This window comes from Poeciliopsis prolifica, unplaced genomic scaffold, assembly GCF_027474105.1.
Source record: "Poeciliopsis prolifica strain line A6 unplaced genomic scaffold, Auburn_PproV2 SCAFFOLD022, whole genome shotgun sequence".
Classification (NCBI taxonomy): domain Eukaryota; kingdom Metazoa; phylum Chordata; class Actinopteri; order Cyprinodontiformes; family Poeciliidae; genus Poeciliopsis; species Poeciliopsis prolifica.
The window spans coordinates 4,100,268-4,125,897 of NW_026562397.1; the positions used below are offsets into that span (position 1 = coordinate 4,100,268).

The following is a 25,630-nucleotide window of genomic DNA, read 5'->3' on the forward strand; positions in this document are numbered from 1 at the left end:
TCGTCAGAAAAAAGTTTTACTAATTAGCATAAAAATGAACAGCAAAATATTTAAAATACATCATTTTTAAAAATCCCAATAGGATTCGTTTTATTTCATATTGAATATCTAACACGAAATTAGTAAACTTATTACCCTACATCGTACGACTCTATATGACCTATAATTAATCACGAGTAACAGTGTTTCACCTCCCTTTTTACTACTTATTTTTTTAAAAAGCACAAACATCTTTTTTTGAATATGTTATATTTAAAGTAGCCTGTTTCCTTACCTCCCTGAACGCACCACATAAAAAATATTTACGTCACAGCCTGGTTGGCGCGGCCGGTCTCAGGTCAGTTTCGCTGAGACTCCAAGCTGTGTTTAAACTCTCCGGATGATTCTCGGCTGACCTTAGATCAGCGAGCGGAAACGGAAACTGACGACGCGCTCAACTCTTCGCGCGCGTTCTTGTCAAAGCTTTTGGCGCCTCAGACGCAGTTTGGCTTCATTTGTTAGTGCTTCGTAGACCTGTTTGTCTGCTAGTCGTCAAATTAAGTCGTATTTTCTGACTAAACTCCCTCCTTACAGTCATGGCCAGTCTTTCAACGGGCGCCATAGAGGTAAGGTCCAGTTATAAAACCGAACCGACCTGACAACGAGGGTTTGTGGAGTGTTTTGGTTCTTCATGTCCGAATTATGTCCAAACTGTCTTTGTTGTCGACAACATCAAGCTGACATTAATTTGTTTGCAGGACATACTTTTTTATATATATGTCTTAAAAAGTCATGTTGGAAGATACAACAAACTCAACCCAAATTACGGTCGAACAAGAAAGAAGTTAATTTGAGTGAAAAACGTGTGTCTACGTGTTGAGATATTTCTGAAAATATTTTTTCCCTCCCCTTAATGATTTTTAAGGCTTTAGCAAATGGCAGCGGTTGGAACGAAGCAGTGCTTCAGCTGGTGGTGAGTAAAAAAAACTTTTTTATGCTACAGCCGAAATGCCATGAGAATGACTTTAATCCAGACATTTGATTGGTTTAACTGAACCATATCTACCAGTCGGTAAACAACACATTTTGAAGGGAAAGATGAGTTATCAACATTATAAAAAAAGAAGTTGCACGATAAAAGTAGAAATGTTTGCATGCAAGAAGAGCTTTCAAACAATTAAATTTTTTTTTAAATGGAGATATGGGTTAACTTGTGTGTCTAATTTTGCCATCAGATTGATTAATCTCAGTCTTTGCCCTCAAAGAGTTTTCAATGCATCCAGATATTTTCATACTAACCCTCTGATTTAGTGAATTTTGAAATTTGTGCCACCCCACCCCCATTAATTGTTTCTTGCTGAATCCACCATTTTTGTTGTCTTTTTTCTGACAAGGTTTATTTCAGTCGGGAATATCTGGTTGTCCAAAGCCTCTTGTCAGTAACTATTACAGGGTTTACGGTATTGTAGCAGTGTTTTGTAATGACTCCCCCCCCCCCCCTCTTGTTCTGCTTGAGAAGTATAATTTTTGCTAAACTGCCATTTTGTAGTCAACAGTTTTTACATTAACTTTCAGAACATTCGCAAGATTGATGGCGGCAGTGGGCCCTCTCGCTTCAGGGTGATGATGAGCGATGGACGACACACACTGTCATGTAAGTTATTTTGTCTCTAATTTAGTTTTCGCTCGAAAGTTTTGAATGCGATTCGTTTCCATTTGTGGGATGAAAGGATATAGGTATGTGAACTGTAAGCTTGAGATCAGCTACATTTCCAAACAACTTTATCTGAATGTTCTGTGATGGGACATATGCTTTCCAATAATTGATCAGAAACTGATTTGATCAGGATTTGCCAAAAACATTATACACTCAATTACTCTGTTGCTTCCTCATAGTTTTCCTTTGTAGATGTCTAATATAGAGGCAGCTGGATGTGAAGTTGTTGACCCACCAGGAAGTAGGTTAGGGGTATAAGCCCAGCCTTCTTGTTAGTTGATATTTATTATTTTTTTAAATTTAGTTTTTAAGGTAAAGTTTATTTGCCAAAAAAAAAAAGATTCACATTTAAATCTCATCTGAAATGTGAAAGTGATTCTACAGTAGGATTTACAGTTCATGCTTTCCTCTCTTGTTGCATGTCTCTGCACCCCTGCAGCCTTCATGCTCTCCACTCAGCTCAACTACATGGCCGAGGAAAACATTCTGGCTCCAAACTGCGTGTGCGTCCTGAAGAGGCAGGTCACGAATATGCTCAAAGACGGACGGTATGAAGTTGTCGCTATAGATTTTGTCGGAAATATTGCTTTTCTTTCGTTCTTTCTTTCTTTCTTTTCCTTGTTTCCTTTCTTCTTTCCTTGCTTCCCTCCCTCACCCTTTCCCTCCTCCCCCCCTACTATTCTGATGTATTTTCTGTCTTTACAGACGAGTGGTGATCATTTTAGAAATTGATGTCGTCAAACGTGCTGACGCTTCTGGTAAAATAGGAGACCCGATTCCTTACTCTGATGGTGAGCATTTTCTCATTTAAGCTGTCATGACGGAGTGATTATGCATAAAAATGATGACAGACATCACTGCTTTCCTATTTACAAATGTGTAAACAAAAATAATGTTTGGGCTACATTTGAGTTTTTTTCTTTCTCATTTCCTTTGCTCTATTGCACTTTAAAAAATGTTTCTGTACATCGTTTGCATTTATAGTACTAAAATATTTATATTATACTTCATTTCTGTAACAGAGTGAGCACTTGAAATCAAATTCAAAATGTTTTTGTGCACATAATTTTGGACAATAAAGTTAATTCTAATGGCTTTAATGTAAATTTCCCCATCAGGCCAGAGCAAAGGCCCACAGCCAGCTCCAGTCCCTGAGAGCAGAGGACCTCTGCAGCCACAAAACAGAAATGAAGGTGAGTGAAAGCTTGCTTTTAATCTCCTTGACAAAAATAAAATTTAGGAAAATGTCATTTTAAAAAAATTTACAACAAATCAAATTACTATCAAAAAATGGCCACCAGGTGGCAGCAGCTGTCCGTCGCAGAGAGGTGACCTAAAGATCCTCATGACAGGAATAATTTTGACAGCCCTTGTAGAAATATTTGCCTTTTTAATTTGTGGAAATATTTTTGTTTTGCCGTGAAATTCACCCTATCCATCTGGTTTCCTGTCTGCAAAAGCGTATCCATCAACACCTGTGTGTGCAGTCATTATATTTTATACACCTTGGTTTGAATGGCAGTGTCCAAAAGTGTGGATTAGGTCAGAACATTAACTTATCCGTGAAAGACAAGGTGGTCGCATCAAGCATAATTTCTAACAATTTTAACCTGCAGACATGTGAAATCCAGCCGTCGCCGTGGTTTCGCCGTGTTCCCCCACGTGTGTCATGAGAGGTATTCATCCCTCAAATCTGCCTTGTGGGGAATTAAGATTGTGGCAGCCGTCCTGGTCATCATCAGCACAGTCATTGTTCATTTCTCAGTGCGCTTGCTTGATCTGGGGAGGAGTGGGGGGCTTAATTACCAGAAGTGCAGTGGTTTGCAAAGTGGGAGGACTTAAGTGGACACTTTGAACTCTAATCCTCCATGTGAGACGCACACAAATCAAATGAGCTGCTCAGGTTTGTTGCAGTGCTTCGCGCTTGGCTCCGATTCTGTGGCAACGTGAATCATGCGTCTCACCTAAAATGCCGGCTCACATATCTGTGGCCAGCTGGTTTAATAACATCCTCATTTGTTGTTCCAATTGCCGCGCTTGGCGGGAGTCAAGTCGGTAGAATTTTGAAGTGCTGCGTCTTTTCGTTTAGATCTTCCCCCTGTGAAGTGGGATAATTACGCCGATCAAGCAGCTGCATTCCAAGGGAATTAGATTTTTGGGATTTGTGATGAATAATGTATTTGTCTTTCTTTCGTTATTTGTTTCTCTTTGTTATTTATTCCTTTTTTCTCCTCTTTGTTTCTCTAGGTGTTGTCAGAAATTTGAAGAGAGACTTCACAAAGAAGATTCCTTCCGCTTTGCCTGATACTCCAGGAGGAAGCTCCAAAATCGTCCCCATCGCCAGCCTCAACCCCTACCAGTCCAAGTCAGTATCCCATTGGTCGTTTGAATTGTAACAGTTTTAATACCCATTCATTGAAAATATAGTAATTTTCTGTCACTGTTACTGATGTATTAAAACCCTATTTAAAATAAAAAGTGATTAGCCTGGTGGAGAGGCAAGTCAAGCCTGGAGGCCCGTCAGGCTTATAAAACACTAGAGCTGTGGCTACAGTTGTCAAATGGACGGGTTTGATATTTTTTCTGACAACTCAGGTGGATATTTATTTCTTTTCTAGTCTTTCTGTTATTGGTGATTGTATAGAGTAGAGTGATATTTTAAAACAAAAACTAAACTATTAATTTTAAGGTTTCTTTAGCAGCTTGCAATAGTAGTTTATGCACCTAACATTGCTTGGAATACTGAAAAAAATTGAAGTAAAAAACGCAGCCTCTTTGCTGTCTTCTTTTCAGGCTACTTTCCCTTTCTAAATGTCATTTTCTGCCTTTATACTTTTTCTAAGCTTATTTTAAGCACCTCACCGGTATTGAAATTGGCTACCTAGCTAAGAGGTAAACACAACAAGAAAAACCTAAGATTTTGAAATGGAAGTCCTGAAAATCTGTTTTCAAAAGCTGCAAAGAACAGATTGTGAATTAATGAATGAATGCGTTCATTCATATGTGTATGTATACATATCCTCTGAAAAGGGAAATGTTTCCTTTACAAAGCCTGAGTGAGCAATACGTTTCTCTTAAAGGTGGACAATCCGGGCTCGTGTGACCAATAAGAGCTCCATTCGTACGTGGAGCAACGCTCGAGGCGAAGGAAAACTCTTCTCTATGGAGATTGTAGATGAAAGTGTAAGTTTTTATCTGTCATTGTTATTAAGGATGCACCGATCCGATATTTGTATTGGAAGAAGAAAAAAGTGAATCAGTGCATCACTAATTATTTCTCTGCATAAATAAACTCCAATATCTCGGTCTAAGTTTGTCTATTTTTAAAAACAGATTTTGTGTTCTTAACTCCAGGGGGAGATCCGCGTGACCGGCTTCAACCAAGAAGTCGACAAGTTCTTCTCTCTCATCGAGGTCGGCAAGGTGAGATTCTTCCTCCGATCCTGGGTTTTCCCCAAACTACCTGCCGGAAAACTTTCCTTCCTCTTTCGCCGTTAGACAGCTCTGCCAGCGCGGCGCTCCGTCAACAGCTGCCGGTACTCTGCGCGTTAAAACCACAGAGACTATGAATGAGTCATCTGGCAGCGCCGTACCCATACAATAAGCAGCTTATGATCATCTGCCAGGCTCTGTTGATGCCTTCCCACCTCCCCTGCTGTCTGGAGTCCTATCTCGTTTGCACCATTCAAATCAGGTGAAACACTCCCCCAGACCTCTGATTAACGCGCCGGCTTCATCCCTCCTGCCTCCGCCAGGTCTACTACATCTCCAAGGGCACTCTGAAGATCGCAAACAAGCAGTACACGTCGGTGAAAAACGACTACGAAATGACTCTCAACGGAGAGTCCACCGTCATTCCCTGTGAGGACAGCTGCGACGTTCCCATGGTGCAGTGCGACTTTGTCTCCATCGGTGACTTGGAGAACAGAGAGAAAGACACTGTCGTTGGTAAGGACACACAACTGTGAGTTACATAATCACACAAATGAAAACTTTAAGAAAATTGTGAACTTTAATTGAGGTGTCTGCGTGTCTTTAAAAAGTCTTACATTTATCTAAAATTAAGGCTAAAATGTCCTTCATACCAACTAATTTCATCTATTAAATTAGTTGGCCGTAGATTCGTCAATCACAGGTTTTAAATATTGCTTATGTACGGGCAAAAATTTGAGTCGCACACAAACATTTTCAATGCGAATGTTGTCACACTTTGTGTAAGATTATCTAAATCAACCTAAGACGACATTTAAAGAATCTCCGATACCAGAGACGTTTCTGCAAGTAGTCCACTTTTAGTTTTAATTTTTTTAATTGTTCGAGTTTTTTCATCGCATATTTACTCTTTTTAAGATATTCGTAGTTTCTATTTTTTTTTCTTTTTGTCTTGTATTATAAATCTGGTTACTGCTGTGACTTAAGCATCATGAAGAAAATAGTCCTGTACAAATAAATTCGCCTTCCACATTTGTGGCATTTCCTGCAACATGAGTCTTCCCCGGTATATTAACGCAGTTAAAATCAAAACGTTGGTGATGTGTAATTTTCCAATCCTTTGTCATTCATAAGTCTATATTTAAGTAGGTTCCTAAGAACAAAAAAAACAACATTTGTGCTGCTATGCAACAGCTGATTCCTCTTTAGTTCTCTGCCAAACCAAGAAGAATTATTTCAGGCAGCTTTAGAAATTAGATATACTTTATAATGCATTTGCGTTTCTCAGAGGATATTCAGCGTATATTTCCATGCATATGTAGCAGGGCTGTACACGGAGGTTCAGAGTGTTGGTGGTCCTGTAAATCTAGCGTGTCCCACCATGCTTCATGCATTTTTGTTGTTGTTTCTTTTGCATTACAGATGTGATTGGAGTGTGCAAGAGCGTGGATGAGCTGACCCGCCTGACGACCAAGTCCAACCGCGAAGTGTCCAAGAGGACGCTGAATTTGATGGACATGTCTGGGAAGTTGGTGACCGTCACCCTGTGGGGAGAGGAAGTGAGTAAAACCACGAAGGGCTGGGAAGTTTTTGTTTAAGTGTTTCTAAGTGGAAGGGTTTCTTCAAGGAATGCCACGTAATGTCCCAAAAAATATCAAGTTGGGTAGAAAAAAATGTTTTGGCTGAAACTATTAATCTGATTAATTGTGATCAAGCGATTAATCGTTAACTGGCGTGTACAGACTTGATAAAGAAGCCAATTTTGCTGAAAAAACAACATACTCGGAGCAGTAGTTAAGCCAAAAACTGTACAAGAAATGTGTACATTTTGCATTTAAAATAAATAGAAACCTTAGGAATACCCTAAACTCCAGTGGCAGATTTAGCTTCAAATTCTCTATATTAGAAAAATAAAAAAGTCTCTTAAGCACACTTTGGTGTCTAATTGGTTAATTCAGAAAGTAACAAATCACTACACTGTACTGATGAGTCGAGGAGGAAGCGCTGAGCTTTGATAAAGTATTTTTAGCTGCATGTTTTTGCCACGACTGATCGGGCATTCACTAACAGAATGCTGTGTTGTTGAATTTTAGCCAATAAAAAGATTTTTTTTTTATTTCAGTTGCATCTTTTGTGTTTTCTAATGTATAAAAAAAGTTGCTCTTTGCTCAAGCTGTGAAACCTGAAAATATTTCTAAGCTCATAGAATAAAGTTTTTGACTAAAATGTGTCCCTGTGATAACGTAAGTGAACGCCCAACGTTGACATTTTTTTAAATTTTATTTTCCCTTCTGCCGGCTTCAGTCCAATTTTACATCCTCCTGTTAAGAGGCAGCGTCTTCCCTTCTTGCTTCCTTTTTAAATGTATTTCACTTCCAAAGGGATTTGATGAAACAAAATGTGCAGCTTAAGAACAGTTCCAGCATCAAACAACTTTAAAGATATTTTCCATATGTATGAAGTATTCAGTCACTCCCTGCTCCTTTTCTTTCTTTAACTCTCCCTTCTGGTTCTTTTAGTCATTTAAAGTATGAAGGTTATGAAGCAGACGAACTTGGGGGAACAACTTACTTGTTTACTTTGTGTTCCATTCTATTTGTATCTGTGTGACAATGTGCTTTACTGCAGATGATGTGGGAAAACAGAGCGTGGAGCGGTGTTTGAGGCCCATTGTCAGACATTTTCTTCTCGTTTCGCAGGCGGAGAAGTTCGACGGCTCCGGACAGCCGATCATAGCCATAAAGGGCGCCAAGCTCTCGGACTTCGGCGGCCGCTCGCTTTCTGCGTCCTTCAGCAGCACCATGATGATCAACCCAGACATCCCAGAGGCGTACAAGCTCAGAGGCTGGTAAGTCGAGCCCTGGCTGGACCATAACAGCTGGGAAAACGTATTCCTGCTCTTGCACAGGGGATGCCTCGCATACATCCAGAGTTGAATAAAGTAAACATGTTAAAGTCGGCAGCGTCTATGTTGATTCACATTGTGCTGAAATTAACCAGCAGTTTGCAAGTGGGCATGCTCAGATACTCGTTATTGAGATTAGCTGTCCCTCCCATTAGCGAAGCATTCCATATCAATGGAAATCATACTTAATGCGTGAAAATGTGCTTTTTCTTTTCCTTTTTTCAATCTTTTTTTTTATCACTTTAGCAAAATGTGTTGAAACCCAGAATTATCTTTGTATGATTTTCTTCCTCTATCATTTCTATAATGTAGAAATTATCCAGAAATATTTTCCATTTGAACTCACGTAGCTTAAGAAAGAAAGTTGGAGTTCACTTGTAGAAGTTGGTGAGCTTGTGACAGGAAGCAGTTATTTGATTAATAGCATGATGAATCAAAATGATCTTGATGACTCCTTTCTACTCAAGTTTGTGTCTATTGCACATTTTAGTGACGAGGCAGTTCAAAGCTCTTCACCTCATAAAAACAACAAAGTACGTAAACAATAAACATTACATTATGATAAATGACATCCAATGCTATCAAAGGCTGCTCTAAGCAGGTGAGTTTTGAGAATATTTAGAGGATTTTAGTGTTTCAGCAGTTTTGCAGTTTCTGGAAGTTTCCAGAATAGAGGAGTATGAAAACTGAATGCTGCTTCTGAAGTTTATCATTATTTTGAAGGACAATTTTATTTAAAGACTTCATGAACCACTTTATTAATGATTATGGGTGTGTGTGTGTGTGTTTATTTATTTTATATTTTTGGTTGTTTTATTTTGGATATTTAAAATATATCCCATTTCCAGTGTCAGTGTTCTTTACAAAATTAAAGTTTATTGGTCTTTTGAGAGAACAACTTGCATTATTATTCCATTGTCAATATATTACGTACAATTGTCTCAAAACAATATTACTTATTGATATAATTTCTGCTAACTTGTCGAGTTGAAGGATATTAAAAGAACTTATTTTCTTGGTATGGAAGAAAGATAAAATAAAATGTTTTTTTAATTTTCAATTAATGCATTTTCCTCAAATTGCGATTTTTCTTAGCTATTCTTGGCAGAATGTGTCAAATATTCCTAGTTCCCAGGCGAGAAAGTCTATTAACTAATGCCACTTTTATTTTAATAGGGAAATATTAGCCACAGATTATTTATTATCATTTATCACATTTGTCACTTCAGCCTCAAACTGCGGTTTTCTGTTGTAGGAGGATTTCATTTTGCTCGCAAGATTGAAAATATCTAATTAAGATCCCTCTAGGGTGCTACTTTTTCCATTTACCTGCACATCATTAACTCCCTGTTGCAAAGACTTTTTATACTGTTTTGTTTCCTCTTAGGTTTAATGACAGACATTTGTTGTCCACTCAGTCTCTTCTTGGGCGGCCAGAGATAATGATCCTTGAAATCCTGGTGTTGGTTTAATTCCCCGCTGAAGAAACGCGGGTCCGTGAGGGTCTCCTCTGAGCAGCGGGTTCCCACAGGTTTCCAGGCAGTCATTAATGAACAGTTTCAAAGTCACAGATGGAAGGAGTTGAGACCCGATTCGTTACTCTCAGTTCAATTCAATTCTTGCGAGAGCAGCAGTCAAGACGACATCATAATTTAGAAGAGCTGAGCGCTGTAACGCAGCTGTGGACACACTGGTGAATATGTAGTCATTAGGCCTGTATTTGGACTTCAGCATAGTGATTATTTTCCATTATCAGACTATTGGCTGTAGAATACAAACACTGCCTTGCGTAAATGTTTCTAACCCTTGACCTCTTTTCATATTTTCCCACATAACGATCAACACAAAAGTATGCAGAGTTGTATAGTGGAAAGAACATTATGCATGATTTTCCAATTGAGAAAATATATCTGGAAAAAAACGACTAGTATTTTTATTTGGCACCCTTCAGCAGAAGTTTCACTCTGCTTTTTTTTTTGACCATGTCAGTCAAAATGACATCTATTTTGACTTTGCAATTTTTAAAAATGCTAATAGTAATGCATTCAAGGTGGCTCTCCATAACCTTCCAGAGAACTGAAAGGTATCCACTCAATGAGTGAATGGAAAATCCTGAAAGGAATAAAAAAAACTGTATATGGAATATTCAGAGTAACCCTTACTGAGACCGGGAAAATACTTGAGTCTTTGAAATTCTAGTATTTTAAGACTTTTCAGCCAAAATCAGCCTTAAATAATTCCTAAGAAAATGCATCAAAGTTTATTGTTTTTTTTTTTTAATCTGACAGATTGGGCTTGCACTTGCACTGTCCATGTTTCTCCCAGTGGTTTTTGCAGACAAATATCTTTTGAATGTTCTAATAATAACAGCCCCTACAGACTAGCAGCAGTTGCAGAAAAGTGTCTGCTGAGCTCATCATGTGTCCAACAGGCCTGAAAGGAGGCTCTGAGCAGCATACTGGAGGAGTATTGTGATGAGGTGCTGGAGGCCGAACTTCTTAAAGTGACAGAGGCCTAATTTCAGAGTGTCAAATGACAGTCAAGTTATGTTGTTTTTGTTACAATTCTAGGTGACATAGAGTAGGAACGTGATAGTACAATTTTGTGCCTGAAAAATGCATAAAACCACCACTTTGAGAAATAATGGCTGTCTCTCTTTAGTGATAAACCCAAAGCTGCTGAGACATGGCTGTCTTTCTGCTGCAGAGGCATTTTAATTTGGCTATTTTGGCGCAGTCCTGTGGGACTTCTTCAAATGAATAGTGTATCCTTGGTGGGCCGTTGTCTCGTTCTGTTCTAGAGTATTAGCTGTTTCAGCTCTGCTCTCACTCAAGTGCTCATTTGACAAGTTGGGCTGTGGCCCTTTTAATGGCTCCCCGATTCATCTCGCAGGACATCAAACCACATTCATTTCTTTGTCAAGCCAATGCCGTTCTGCGCACTAATAATCTTGATCTTTGATTAATGCTGCTGTAATTTGATTATGTCTGCTGCTTCCTGTTTGATTGCTGAACAAAGGCCGCTAGCGCCGTGAAATCTACACTCACATCCGCCTGTGCGGATGCTCTTGTCCATTAGATGGCAACAGCACATTTAGAGAGGGTCACGCTCTTGTCTTACCTCCAGCCAGGGGAGTCTTTTCTTTATCCAGTCCTTTATCTGGTTTATTCCCAGGCCTCAGACGCTTCCCATTATCTCATTTTAGTCCAGCTGACATTTTCCGTCTTTCTTATCAGGGCTGTAGTATTTCCACTTGCCACAGACAAGTCATGAGGTTGGGGCAGTAATTACAGGAGGCTGGGAGTAAACAAACAAGCTTTGCCAGTAGTCCAGTAAATATGATGCCTCATTAATGCAGCGTCTTTGTTGGTTTTTTCCCCCTGGTTTTTACAGTGTTGTTACGAAGGTGTGGGTCAACTTTAATTAATACAGGGTGATTTAAACTGTCATTTGGTAGTGCTAATTTATTCTCAAACTGAAGTGCGACATGCAGTGAAACGTTTTCAATAATTAAATGACATTTTTGTTCTGACTTTGGAAATACGCATGTGTTGTTGTGTCCCTATTAACATCAGGATTTCATTGTTTTGGGCTTAAAGCAGAAGTATGTAACTTTTTACAAAAATGCTTTGTATGTTTTTATATTGGGTCATTATTTTCTGACAGTTGGTAGATTATCTGTGAAAAGTTGACACTCTTCCACCTCCTCTCTGTGCTTCTATTGACCTATCACATGTGATGTCACACAAATGGCTAATTACCATCTGCAGAAATGCAAGCCTTCCAATCAAACCCAATATACAACCAGTCAGAGCCAAGAGGAGGGTCTTAGCACGGTAAATCATGCTTGTGGACATGCCGCTCAATGTGCTAATGGCACAGAAATAACTCACCGTTCCAGGAAAGCCGTTTAGCCGCCGTCATCAGTAGTAACTAACCTGACCCGAGCTTGATTGACAGCACTAAGACCCTCCTCTTGGCTCTGATTGGCTGTTTCTGACCTTGCAGAGTATTTCTGCAGATGACAATAGGAGCACTAAGAGGATGTTGATTGATTTTTATTTTTCATAGATTCTGTCTCAGACTGTCATGACAAAGCTTTAACAACTATAATAAAAAAAAAAACAACTTCTTTCTTTCTTCTTTTGTTTTTTAACCAAAGTTGCATCCTGCAGCTTTAATATGATGTTTGGGTTATTTTTTTAAAATCTTTGCTAGCACTTTTCATTGCATTTTTATTTCATCCAAATTGTTGAGGAAAAAAAAAACTCATACAAACTTGTCCTGTACCTAAATAAAAAAACAAGAATAAATAATTCAGGTTTATCTTGCAGGGTAACGTTTATTTACAATTCCAAGATATATTGACTGTTAGTGATGCTGTACACCTGCTGCAAAATATCTGCCTGACTAATCCCTTGAGACATCTTCAGACGTCTGAGCCCATGGCTTCCCAGTACACAATGGTCCTTGTTTGCATCCTAAAACCTTCATTGTTTACAATGGAAGCAGGTTCTGTGTTTGACAGCATGTCATTTGCTTTAGATGAAGGAGCTATCAGAATGTCACAGAAGACGGAGGAATGCTATTTGTTGTGTCTCTGCCACTCTCAGCTTAGCCATGAGAGTCTTAGCCTGGAGCTGAGAACTCTGCTTACTTGGAGTTTTCTCCTCATCCCTTCCTGCTTGTTCCTCAGACACGTCTCTGCTCCCGTACTGTCCGCCAGACACAATCAACACGCTGCATTTTGACATGTTTTCAGCAATGCATAGCTTGGTCTTTAACTCTTTATTGTGCAGGTAGTTGTCTTTCTGTAAATGATGCTGCCTGTTTGCTTTCAACTAAGCTTTGGCACGGCGAAACTCATCGCACTGAATCTATCGCATGATAAATAATGAGCTCGATCATTTCCATTCTGATCATTTTCTTCAATGCCAGTTATGTTTATGGAGTATTTATAATATAATTCATCCATTTTTTTCAGTTGTGTGTGATTTTTATTTGTATTTCAGTTTTTTCTTTCTTGTCTTTCTATTATATTTTTTATTTTTTGGATGTTTAAAGTGTTCCAGTGTTGAGTGTTCTTCACAAGATTAAAGTCTGGTTGTTGAGGTGGCAATCTTGCATTGTCATACTATTATCATTTTGAAAATAGTCTCCAAACAATAATATTGTTGTTTATCGCAATAATTTCTGGGACCAATTTATCGCCCATCAAAGTCTATGTCAGGCCTCTGCAGTGTCACAAATCCTCCTCCTTTCTTTAGTCTTCCTCTGAAATGTGTGAAATACTTCTGATCTTTACTAGTTTAAAAAGAGAAATTGCTGTTGATTTAAATCGCAGGGCTGAAATAATTAATTGTAACTAACTAAACTAATTTGTAAATAACTAAACGAACATCGATACTCAGCAGCAATTAAGCCGATCAATAATTACGTTTGCATTTAACGTTGAAAAAAATTTGTTGTCTGTAAATATGTTTCACGCAGAACTAAAGTGCTAGGTTCACCTGGTACAAACTGTTAAAAAAATGCTATTAAAAAACTTCTTGCTATAAATTATTAATCGGTTAACCAAAAAAAAAAAAAAAAAAGCTAAATGAATCTACAAATGATCACGTATAGACAATAGAAATGCTATGTTGCCTTATTGGCATTAAAATGTTTATTTTGCTTTAAAAAGGAATCAATTCATTTATTTGTTTTTGCATCTTTTGTATTTTTAATGTATATAAAAGGTTTAAGAGATTAAATGAAAACATCTGCAGAATGTGGCAATTTTTTGTTAATAGTTAATTGCAGCCCCACAAAAAAGCACAATATTAACCACTTCTGCCAAATTGCTACACTAGTTTTTTCTTTCTCCCCTTTAGAAGCATTCTTCTTCTGTCGAGAAATTTCTCTTTTCATCGCGTCAAAGCAGCTTAGTGATTGCTTGTGCAATTAAAGCAAATCTTTACAGGTACACAAGCGGGGAAATCAACTGCCACTGGAAAGAATCGCTCACATTCGTCAGAGGTGGCAAACGGCTTCGTGCTAGGCTGCAGTCTGAATATTTTATTTGGAATATTTTCAATTAGTCATGGCTGCAGGAGAGGAGACGTTCTGGGCGCAATTTCAATCCAGCCTCCTTTTTGAATGAAACTCCGCCTCGCGCCAGACTACTAAACTCTGTTGACCTCTGACCTTTCCACCTCAGTTCTTCTAGTTCCTCCTCGCTCTCCTCCTTCTTTTTCTTCTTCTCCCTCTTCTTTTTTCTTCAGTTTCTGAGAAAATTGCATGAAAATGGGTTCCTGATAACAGCACTGACCCTGTCCAGCTAATCTGGCTGCGTTGTCGATTCATTTCAAAAGCGTCTGAGCCTTCTCTGCTCTCAGATGAGCCATCTATGCTTTGACAGAGGCAAACAAGATTCCCTGCTTGGAAAAAGGTTTGTTCGTTAAGCGGGCATCCCGCAGTCGTCTTTAGACACGTAAACAACGGCGTATTATTGTGCTTCATTCTTTGGTTCGAATGTTGAATTGAATTCTAACGCCGTTCATAATTGGATCTGTTATGCAATGCATTTTTTCCCCCTCTAATGTTATGCTGAATTGTGCACACTACTTCTTCTGATTAGTTCCTTACCTGCTGTTCACTGCAGTCGTCACCTGAGGTCGGGGGGTCGGGTCCAGCCGAAATGATTAGCTTGATGGTCGACGTTTAAACTCACAGTATTAGGTGATTAGGTAGTGTTTGAAAAAAAAAAAAAGGTACAGATGTTTATTAGACTGTTAACAAGCGCAGCATACTCCTATCAGCCATGCGTTCTGGATGATTTGCACCAAACAAACAAAATGGAGCTGGAAGATTTTTTTCAAAATATAAAGACGACAGATGGTTACACTGCTTGCTCAAATGATGCTCTGAAAACCAAAGCAGTGAAATCCTCAAATGTTCTTTTTGTACTTTGGGCCTATAATTAAAGTTGACTTGGATTGGATCTGGTTCAGACCCCCTGTCTATGGGTCGGGTCGTCTAAACTATCAGGTGGTTTGAACTTTTGACTGCAAAAAAAGGGTTTAAAACACGAGACCACTCAATTTTTCTCACTTTATTAGGGTTGTGTTCAAGAACCAAATGGGATCAGTACAGTTTGGATTTTTCTGAAATTGTTCACATTTTTACTTTCGCTTTTTACTTTTACTAGCTTGGATTCCTAGCCTGCCAACACCGTTCAACAAATGTGAATCTTTTTTTTTTTTTCTATCTTTTTCACCGCTGAATCTAACCAAATGCTGACTTTGATTCATGCAGGTTTGACAAGGAAGGACATGCCATGGAGGGACAGTCCCTGACCGAAGTGCGAGGAGCCGGCGGAAGAACGGAGAACTGGAAGTCCTTGGCTGACGTGAAGTCCGAGCATCTGGGACACGGTGACAAGGTACACGCACACACGCGCACACACACACACACACACACACACACACACACACACACACACACACACACACACACACACACACACACAAAACTGTCTTGAGATAGAAATGGAGTAAGTTTGAAAGACTTTTTTTTTTCCCTCTACTTTTTAATACATTTTCAAAACTTTCAAACCAATTTCCCACATTGTCATCCTGGTGTATTTATGTGCAGAATATTGAGGACAGAGATTAATTTAATACAATTTGGATTAAGGCTTGAACATTAAAATGTAGAAAAATTGAAGTGCTCAGCTTTCCAAATGTAGATTGACACTGATGATCTGTTACGAATCCTTAACAGTTATTCAACATTTATTATTATTATTTTTTAATAAACTTAAAATATCCAGTTCTGTAGCTTTTTCTACTTTTTACACCTCAGGAAGGATTTTAGCTAACCCTTAGTATAATGATTTGTTTTAAATCAATAATGTATAACATCGCTGCACCACCATATTTATATTTCTAATCAAATCCAAATGACATTTATCTCCTGCTGCTCATTAATCCCTCTGCTCTGTAGAGGTCCACTTACCGTTCTAGTGTACGTACCTGCTGAAAGTCACATTTATCTCCGGCATCGATCACGTAGATTACATAGGCATCATTCCCTGCACCTGTAATGAAACGACTGCCCCCACAATAGCGAGGCAAATGCATTTTCTTTCACTTCCACCTTTTTTTTCTGCAGCTGAAGGAAACTGTGCAAACAGAAGTGGAGAAAAATTCCCAAGGACAAAATGGTGACGTGCGGGCAACACGTTCACTTTAGTAATTTGGCATAATTTACAATTCACTGCACTATAGCAATTATCACAGTATGAAGAAAAATGTTTAATAAAGACAGGGGGGGGAATGAATAGATTTATCCAATTATGATGACTTTGAAGCTGTGGGACCTTGTTGATTTATGTTTGGTTGTGCAAACGTAGTGGGGAAGAAATGCATTGGTTACACAAGAGAAGATGTCTTTAACCTTTGGCTAAGTGAATTATAATATTATTTGTTAAATTGGTAATATAAAGTACATTTACCAGCTTGAAGCTGTGAGTGACCCTGTCATAATATTAATGCTATGGTTGTTTTCTATCATGCTGTATGCTGCTTTATTTCTGCGTACGTATAGTTGAAAGTACCTAAGCTGCTCTGTTCCTTGGAGAGCAACGCAGAGATATGAAATCAGAATATCAAAGAAAAGTACGTTTACTTCAGAAACGGACATATTCCAAGTTTTTTTAACTGGTGTGACATAAAACTAACCAAAATTCTAACTAAAATTCAGTCTTTCAGTAATAATGATGTTAATAAAAGGGGTTTAACAATGAGGTTTTGTTAGGTACTTTAATTATTGGGAAGACTTCCGTTTTAATATTTGTTCAACAAACAGATGTTGACAATCTGCAATGAATGTAAATCTCCACATGGAAGGTAGAAGGAAAAGTGAAAAAAAAAATGGTGCATTAGTTTTGCTGGCCTTAATGTCCTGTAATTCAACAGAATTTAGTTGCCAAATTAGGGATTATTGAGTATTTTACAATTCAGGTGTCAGCCTGGAGTCGCCTGATGTTTAACTCATCATAGTAACCACACACAAGCGAATGAGCTGAAGTTATACTGCAACCAAGCTAACATTAGCCTACTGTTGGCGCCCACATGCGCCAGAATTTATGTGGAATTTCATAGATTGCAAAATTTGTCACAAGGCAATTTGTTGGGTAACGTAAACTTATCTGTAATAGTAACTTTATTTATAAAGCGCTTTCAAACAAAGTGCTGGGCAATTATAAAAACCAAAATAAAACTACACAGTTTAAAAACTGATGAGATGCCAAGAAAAGAGGTTAAAAATCATAAATCTAAAATTAAGATGTGTGACACAGTGAACTTATCAGCGCAGTGAGTTCAGGATATTCTATTTATTACACAACTACGTTTTTCAGTGTGCTAACTGTTCCTTTTCTGTTAATTGGCCTTTTGTAGTTTTCTGAACCAGCGACAACCATCCAAGTGAATAAAATTAAAAGCCTAAAATAGAATTACTGAGATTTAGCCTTACTTTTATTTTTTGATATTCTTATTTAAAATGTGGCAAAATACAAATATTTCACCGTTCCAATGCTCACCAAGGTCGGGCGAATTCTGAAAGTTTTTCTCCGTTTAAATGTTGAGCTGCTCGTTTCTCGTTGGCGTGTCATGTAGCAGAGTGTGGCCGTGACAAAGCACCGCTGACTCTGCCACATCCTGTAGGCGACGGCAGGGAGGGTCAGGCTTCTCAAGACCCCGCCGCACAAATTCCTGTCACTTTTTGTTTTCGCCGCAAAGACTTGAAGTCTGCACGTCGACGCCGTGCCCCTTCTGAGAGCGAGCGGGCACAACTCGCCTGTCTACTCTGACGTTGCTTTTTAGCCAAATGTTTAAAGAGGCAAGAAAAAACATTTTATCTTCCCTTCTCACAGATCAATCTCCCACTAATTGGAGACGTTTACATCAATGGACCCGTAAAAAATGAAAAAGCAGTGGAACGCAATGGCTTCTGAAGTTTTTGTTTAGCAAAATGGTCATTAAGAGGTTTTGTTCCCCCCCTACATAGATCAAAAATGACATCGATATCATTCACCCATTTTAGACAACTTCTTTGTTTTGCAAATGGCAGCGGACGTTTTGTTTTGGTCAAACAGAAAGATGTCCACAAACTGAGCTCAGAGGGGGGCCGTCATGCTTTTATCACGCCCTGCAGTGGCCTAGATTTTCTTCTGCTTGGGATGTTCAGCGTGGATCTGGGGGGAGTTTGAGCTGCTCGTATCAGACAGATGTCAGGGTGCGACAAAGATCTGTTGTGCAGAAAGACGCAGGTGACGCAAACTCAGTCGCTCTTATTCAGACAATTTGTCTTCCAGTTGGAACACGTCCTGGCGTTTTAGTGTTCATCAGTTTGTTTTATTGAGCTGATCCGCTTTGGTAAGCATATCCAACATCTTACTCTTTGCTTCTTATCTGCAAATTCATCAGTTTATTGCAGTTTAGCTGGTGCAAACTGAATGTTTTTTACCTGGACACAATTTGAGTAGATGCTGGATTAATGAGTTAACTTTTGAATTAAAGACAAAATTTGTCATTTGTAGCAGAACGCTGAAATATTCAAGCTAACATCCAGTGGCGTTCATAATTCGCTGCTGCGTTGACTGTGTACGGTATTTTCCTGGTATGTATTTTCCTACATGTTCTTTGGGAGACTTTCAGCCAATTTTTACTATAATTGGCTTAGTTTGGATGTTTTTCTCCAAAAAAATCCCCCCAAAAAACTTCCTTTTTGCTCAGATATTCTTTATAGCAAAGCTACATGAAGAATATCTGAGGTCTTATTTGAATGTCAGTCTTAATTTACACAAACTGGACTTTTTAACAGGCACTCTCATCCCTTTTGTATCCACGCTACAATATTCCTGAGAATACTGTTCTAAAGCAGTTTTACCGCCGGCGTTGCAGAGCTGCGTCTCGTCTTTCTTTTAAGGGATTTGCACATCTAATAAAGTGGATTTGTTTCCCTCTCCTTGTTTAGGCCGACTACTACTCCTGCATAGCCACCATCGTGTTTCTGCGCAAGGAGAACTGCCTTTATCAGGCCTGCCCAAGCCAGGACTGCAACAAAAAAGTGGTGGACCAGCAGAACGGCATGTTCCGCTGCGAGAAGTGCGATAAAGAGTTTCCCAACTTCAAGTACCGCCTCATTCTGTCCGTAAGTGACTTAAGACCTGGCGCCCACTTTGGACCAATATGCGTTTTTTTTTTTTTTCTATATTTCCTTTTTTTTCTTCAGCTGAGGTTGTTTTTTTTACACTTTGAATTCTTTTTCTTATTTCTCAAAACTGTGTCCTTCTACATCCTTAAACGGCCATTTCTCTCCCTTCTGCCCGTCTCTCCGTCTCACAGTGTCGCCTCCAACTGCTCTCCGCTATTAAAGTTAGAAATGTTGAAGCTACATCTGTGAAACCCGGCAATGAGGACCAGATTTAATTTGACTTGAGGCTTTTTACGTATTTGTGTTTGACGCCTGCGGGCCTCTGTGTACTCCATTATCCTACTGCATTTTCACTGATGAACTCAAATCTAATGTTTCCCAGCTTGGTTAGAAAATAAACTTTATTATTATTATTTTTTTTCTGTTAAGATAACTACAAAAGCTTAGTCAGCAGCAGGATTATAAAAGGTAGACATCTCAAATGGATGTTTTTTTTATTATTATTATTTCGTAGCTCTCACCAGTTAGCATATTGTTCTTCACAAGCAGTAGGAGAAGCTGTGAATCTGCTTCCACGCTGATTCTGTGTGGTTTTATTGCCAGGATAACCAGCAGGATACACACAACGTCTTCTGGCTGCAATATCGGCCAAAACATCACACTGTAAAGACTGCGCCGTTTTTGTTTTTAAAGTATTTATCATTCACTGCCGTCTTTTCTCTTTCTGCCTTGTCATTTGTCAGGCCAACATTGCTGACCACGCCGACAACCAGTGGGTGACTTGCTTCCAGGACAGCGCCGAGGCCATCCTGGGCCAGAACGCCGCGTACTTGGGCCAGCTCAAGGACTCGGTGAGTCTCTTCTCTCCAAAACTCCGTTTAATTCCTTCAGAGACGTGAAACCGTCAGTGGAAGAAGTAAACCTCGAGTTTTGCCGTTTCCCAACACGCATGCAGATCATATTTATAGCTGCCGTGTTTGTGCTCCTCCATGTGTACTTTATAAAGAGATCCCATCGATTATTTCTAAGTATTGATTGTTTTTCTTTGCGTTGGTTCGGGGGAAATGAGAATTAAGAAAAACACATTTGCTCGTATTTCAGAACGAATCGGCGTTCGACGAGATCTTCCAGCAAGCGAACTTCAACACTTTTATCTTTCGCAACAGAGTGAAGCTGGAAACGTATAACGTAAGTAAAATGGTTCCAACCGTTCTGAGGAAATTGATGCAAATTACAATTAATTTCAGTGTATTTGATGTAAAAAAACACAAGATATGCCTGACAGTAGATGGATTTTTAAAATATCTTCTCTGAAGAATGTAAAAAGTATTTTACAGTATTTAGCTCTCCAGCTCAATACTGTGTGACTTTGAACGCAATGACAGCATCAAGTCTTTTGTTTTGTTCTCCTAATAGTTTTGCAGATCTAAAGAATTGGTGTCGATGTTTTTTTTGTTGTGAAAAGTCTGGAGCTCAGATCAGATGAAAACCATCTGTGAAAATTAATTATAGCGGAATTTAGGTCTTTACTTTGACCAGGCCATTTTTACACAAGATCATGCTATGATGGTAAATCTTCAATTCTGTCTCAAGTCTCTCTCAACCTCCCAGCAGCACAGTTCCTGCTGATGTTAGTCCAAAATGTGAAAAATACAAATTTAAGGCCTTTGAAAGTCTTAAAAAGAGCCTAATATTCATCAAAGGTCTTAAATCTTATTTTATTTTGTCTTATTTTTTAAACTTTTGAAGAGCTGGCTTTAAACGGACTCTTCTAGCATTTTATATCTAACCTGAAAAGTTTGACTTCAATTTAGTTTTTTTTTTATGATTTTTTGTGGTGTAAAATGACAAAGTTGAAAAAGTTGTAGGTCCATCAATACAAAGCTAATGAATGATGGGTAAAGCATAAATAAATTATGACGACTCAAATTCTTCGAACATTTTTTTCTAAGCTTTAAAAAGAAAAATTGCGGGCTGCGGCACATTCATTTCATTTCCCACGTCATTAACGAATCTGCCTGGCTTTGGTGCTGTCATTACCACCTCTAAAACAAAAAGCAGGTTTCTCTGTCGCTTTGTTAGGGATTCCTGCACAGCTTAGCAGCGGCCGCCGTTTCCTTCGGGCAACACAGACAGACGCTTGTGGATCTTTTTTTTTTTTTTTTTTCCCCCCCCTCTTTCTTCTTTTTGGGGAGGAAAACGTATAAAAGAATTGATTGGGCCGGGACTCTGAGCAGGAAGTCTGGAGGCGAGCCAGAGACGCATCCGCCTTTAACACACAGAAGAGGCCACTGTGCGTCCGTCACGGTCAGCGCGGCGTCCGAACTGCCAATGGCACGGCTTACAAGCATGTATTGGCCCATGTAGCCGCAGCCTGGCTTACCTCAACAGAGACACCTGCAGCCTCACTGTTCACGGTTTTAACTGGACGGTCATGGAAGCGCACGCTTACATCACTTTATGCAGACATCATCACACAAAATGGCAAATATTTAATATATCATCACCTTCCTAAAATCTTGGCCTATATGATTTTTTTTGATGAGTGATTTTTTTTTTTTTTTTGCTTAAATCATCTTTTGACATCAAAAACAAAAAGTAAACTGACTGTTTTGAACCATTTTTGCATTTTTTGCCCTCTTATAAAATTGTAGTTTTGGTCCAAAAAAGGTAAAAAAAAAAAAAAAAAAGTTAAAATAATTTAAAAATTGTTTTAAAGAGTAAGACATACGAAGAAGTTGAAATTATTTCAGTAATTAAATTTTACTTAAAGTTGAAACTAATGTATTTTCTTGATTTGTTTCACACAATCGCATAAATTAAAATCAGCTCGATAGTTTCCCTTCTGATATTTGTTAGTGTTTGGTTTTGTTTAAACATCATTATCTGTTTTATTTATTTATGATTTCTTTTTATGCAAATAGTTTTCATTTCCATGTTTTGTTTTTATTTTTTCTTTGATGGTCGTTTTGATTGGATATTTAAAATCTTCAGTTCCGGTGTTAAGTGTTATTTACAAAACTAACGTTTATGAATCCCTGCGAGATTGAACTTGCATTTTTATGCCATTACAATATATTAATTGAAAATGGTCTCAAAACCACAATATCGTTTATTGCGATCCAGATATTTATGCAATAAAAAAATAAAAAAACAGAACAAGCATTGGCTGCATATACCAAAAAAAGAAAAACCATTCATAGTCCAATTCAAAGTGAAATTGTTTATAATGCTCACAGGTGCATTCATCCTGAAACCCAACAGTTTTTCATTTTTCAGTGCATTTTGATGATGAGGGAAACACTTTCAGTTTTTGAGCTGAAATTGATTCTAATAAAATCAGAGCTCGTGTCAAAAATAAATAAATAAAAAATTGTAAAGTAATCCTTTTTTATTCTTATTTTTCCCCTTTACGGCCCAATGCAGAGCCACCACCAGATCGTCAAAATCCATTTTTATAGCATCATTCTGCTGTTGCACTGGGCTCTTGACTTGAATCACCAATTAAAGCGTTTCATGACTAAACGGTGTGAATGTGCACAGTCTTGTTGTGGCTTTTCGTGGTCTCGATACTTATTATTGTTATTACTCAAAGTTTGGGGCCGTTGATGATGTCTTGCACCTAAAGGCCTCGTCTGGACGGATTGAATTGTTAGTCCTGTCTCCTGGACTTTGTTTCAGTTTTATGTTTAACAAAAGAGATCATGTTGGATCATCTTGTTGTACTGATGTGCAAACATAATGCAGTATTGTCCTTTCATACATTCTCCCAAGTCATGTTGACAACATGAATATGTTATCTAGACCCTCCCACTCAAACTGTTGTGCTGCCGTTTTTGCTGCCGGCACACGCAGCAGCTGTACGGAGTGAAAACAATGATCACAATTCAGCCAATTTAGAGCAGAGATGATTAGTTTTACTTGACCTACATTTGATGGATTTATGAATTGCATCAGATTGGATACAGAAATCATAATAATTAAGATCTTCTGTGGATGCAAACCATGTAAAGACAATTGTGATGGATGAGATATTTGGTTTTGATCTCAAAGCTGTGGATTTCTTTTTTTTGTTCGCTTATGGTGGGTGGAGATGTGGAAACTATGTGCTTTGGTTGAATATCTCACATTTGTTTTGGGCTTATCACATAAAATATTCTTACTGAAGCATCAGTTTACCTTTTGGGACTTAAACTCAACTGTTTCCTGATCTTATTCTTCATCTTTAAACCTTCAGGTTTTTGTGAAAGCAAAAGCAGGAATGAAAAGTTCCCCACTCTGTTTGTTGAATACCTCCACATATCTCTTTCGAAACAGAATGCACTAATGTATGATGGCTCTTTAAAGAGAGCGAGCTGAAGTCCAAAGGAAGATGAGTCCGTTGTATTTCATCCCCTTCGGCGGCCGAGGATTAATGGAGAAAAAATTGAGTGTAACCTCACTTTAAATGCAGGGATGAATGGCCCCGAGAGAAATGACCTCTCCATGTCTAGACAGCTGTGAAAGCTAAATACCATCGCAGTTCACACGGCTCCTCCAAATGTCTTGTTGGGGATGAAAGATGTTTACATCCGGTTTCTTCTTTTTCCCCTTCAGTTAAGCAGTCTGGTGCTTAGTTTGTATCATATACAGCAGAAATACACTTACATGGTTGATACCACAGTTTAAAAGCCCTCTGATGCTTTTTAGCAGATTTACAGCTGCGTGAAAGGGAAAACGCACCTTTTGTTGTTGCCTTAAACATCTCTTGCATGTGCTAAAGCTGCTTGTTGTAGCTCATCGCCTGAGTTATCACTGCAAATTCAGTTGGACTTTTACCAACTGGAGGTCAGATGCCGAAAAGTTTCAGGGACATCAGTAGCTGTGTTTCCATTATAAATGTGCATAAAACTTTGTCAATATTACCGTAACATTAAAAAAAAACCCCAACAACTTTCAATTATATTGTTTCTGTTAAACAAGAAACACAAATAAAAATATCACTGCTGAATAAGTTTTGTTCATGTGGCAAGTCACTGAAAAACACCCTGTGCAATCGTCCTCCTAACACTTCCTGTTAACTCGTTGGTCGTTTCCCCAGTAGTAAACTCCAGTTGTCAATCTCATCTGTTTTGATAAGATGCAAAAAATTGTTGCTGTTGCAGTTCAGTGAAATGCTTATTTCAATGCAACCAAAAATCCACCTCATCCTACTGCAAAAACGTTGTCAAAAAATGAGATTTTTAAAAATTGCCATGTTCCCCATTAAGTAAATTCAATTTTGAAACATCAATTTGTGCAACTTCCCCATCAATGAAAACACAGCTACCAAAGAACCCTTTGAGATCTTTCTTTTTTTAAATGGACAATTTTTACTTGTTTTATTTTTTTACTTATTCTTTTTTCATTTTAATACAAAACTGATGTTGATGGTTTTTTCTTGTTTGACAGGACGAGTCGAGGATTAAAGCGACAGTGATGGACGTGAAGCCTGTCGACCACAGAGAGTACAGCAAGAGGCTGATCATGAACATACGGAGTATGGGAGCCAAGTAGAAACGCCACCAGTGCAAATTATTGGATATGCTTTTTGTTTTCTTTTTTTTTATACAGGCTCCCAACCTGTTTCACTTTCCACTGTTAAATTCTATGTATTTTAGTTTAGTATGCTTTTCATTAATTAAAAAGGTAAAGAAATGTTGTTATGGGGTTCTCTAAGCTCTGGTGGACTGTTTTTCTTTCAATGTGGAATCTATTTGTCCAATTTTTCCTTTTTGTTTTTTCTAATTTTTTTCTTTAGCAGAGACAAGGTCAGTAAGCCACGACTGAGAAAGTTAGCCAGCTGTTTGTGCATAAATTGTGGGGGAAGTGTGTGGCTGTGTTTAAGCGTAGACCAGCACAGTCGCTAGCACTCTTTCACTCTCTGACGCACTTGCAGAAATGCCTGGGCTGGACCTGCACACCCCTGATAAGAACATTTATTCTCACACATTTCTGTTTTTTTTATTTTTTTTTTTTCCCTTTTTTCTTTATGTTGGCACCGTTATTCACATTGCGATCCACAAGCACACCGTCGGTGCCGACTATGGAGAAAATAAGTTAGATTTAAGTCATGGAAATGTCTGTGTTTGTATTGTGGGTTTTTTTCTGTTTGTGACAAGTGTAAAAAGTAAAGATATTTGTAATCAAGCTGCCTCATGGAGATCATTCAGTTGTGAAGTTGCAAAACTATTAAACGTGGGGAAAGTTGGTTTGCTTTTGAAAGCAAAGAACAAAGTAGACTTGCAAAAAAAAAATAAAAATGGATTCAGCTTGTGATGATTCATTCAGGGACAGGTGCATAATACCTTCCATCTCCTCAGGTTTTGCTCCGATTTGCAGTAGAAACCCTGCAAACTTAGGTTTCATGTTGTATT

General features: G+C 38.4%; 1 protein-coding gene across 1 annotated transcript; it reads left to right on the forward strand.

The window, feature by feature from the left end:
- Positions 1 to 458: 458 nt before the first annotated feature.
- Positions 459 to 25,403, forward strand: rpa1 (replication protein A1). The gene is made up of 17 exons (XM_055045382.1): positions 459 to 605; positions 905 to 952; positions 1,555 to 1,633; positions 2,136 to 2,244; positions 2,402 to 2,487; positions 2,815 to 2,889; positions 3,944 to 4,061; positions 4,777 to 4,879; positions 5,051 to 5,119; positions 5,452 to 5,644; positions 6,551 to 6,687; positions 7,828 to 7,976; positions 15,330 to 15,456; positions 19,056 to 19,232; positions 19,979 to 20,086; positions 20,337 to 20,423; positions 24,666 to 25,403. Exons 1-17 carry the CDS (start codon positions 576 to 578, stop codon positions 24,768 to 24,770), a joined length of 1,800 nt encoding a protein of 599 aa, XP_054901357.1. The 5' UTR covers positions 459 to 575; the 3' UTR covers positions 24,771 to 25,403.
- The last annotated feature ends 227 nt before the right edge of the window (positions 25,404 to 25,630 follow it).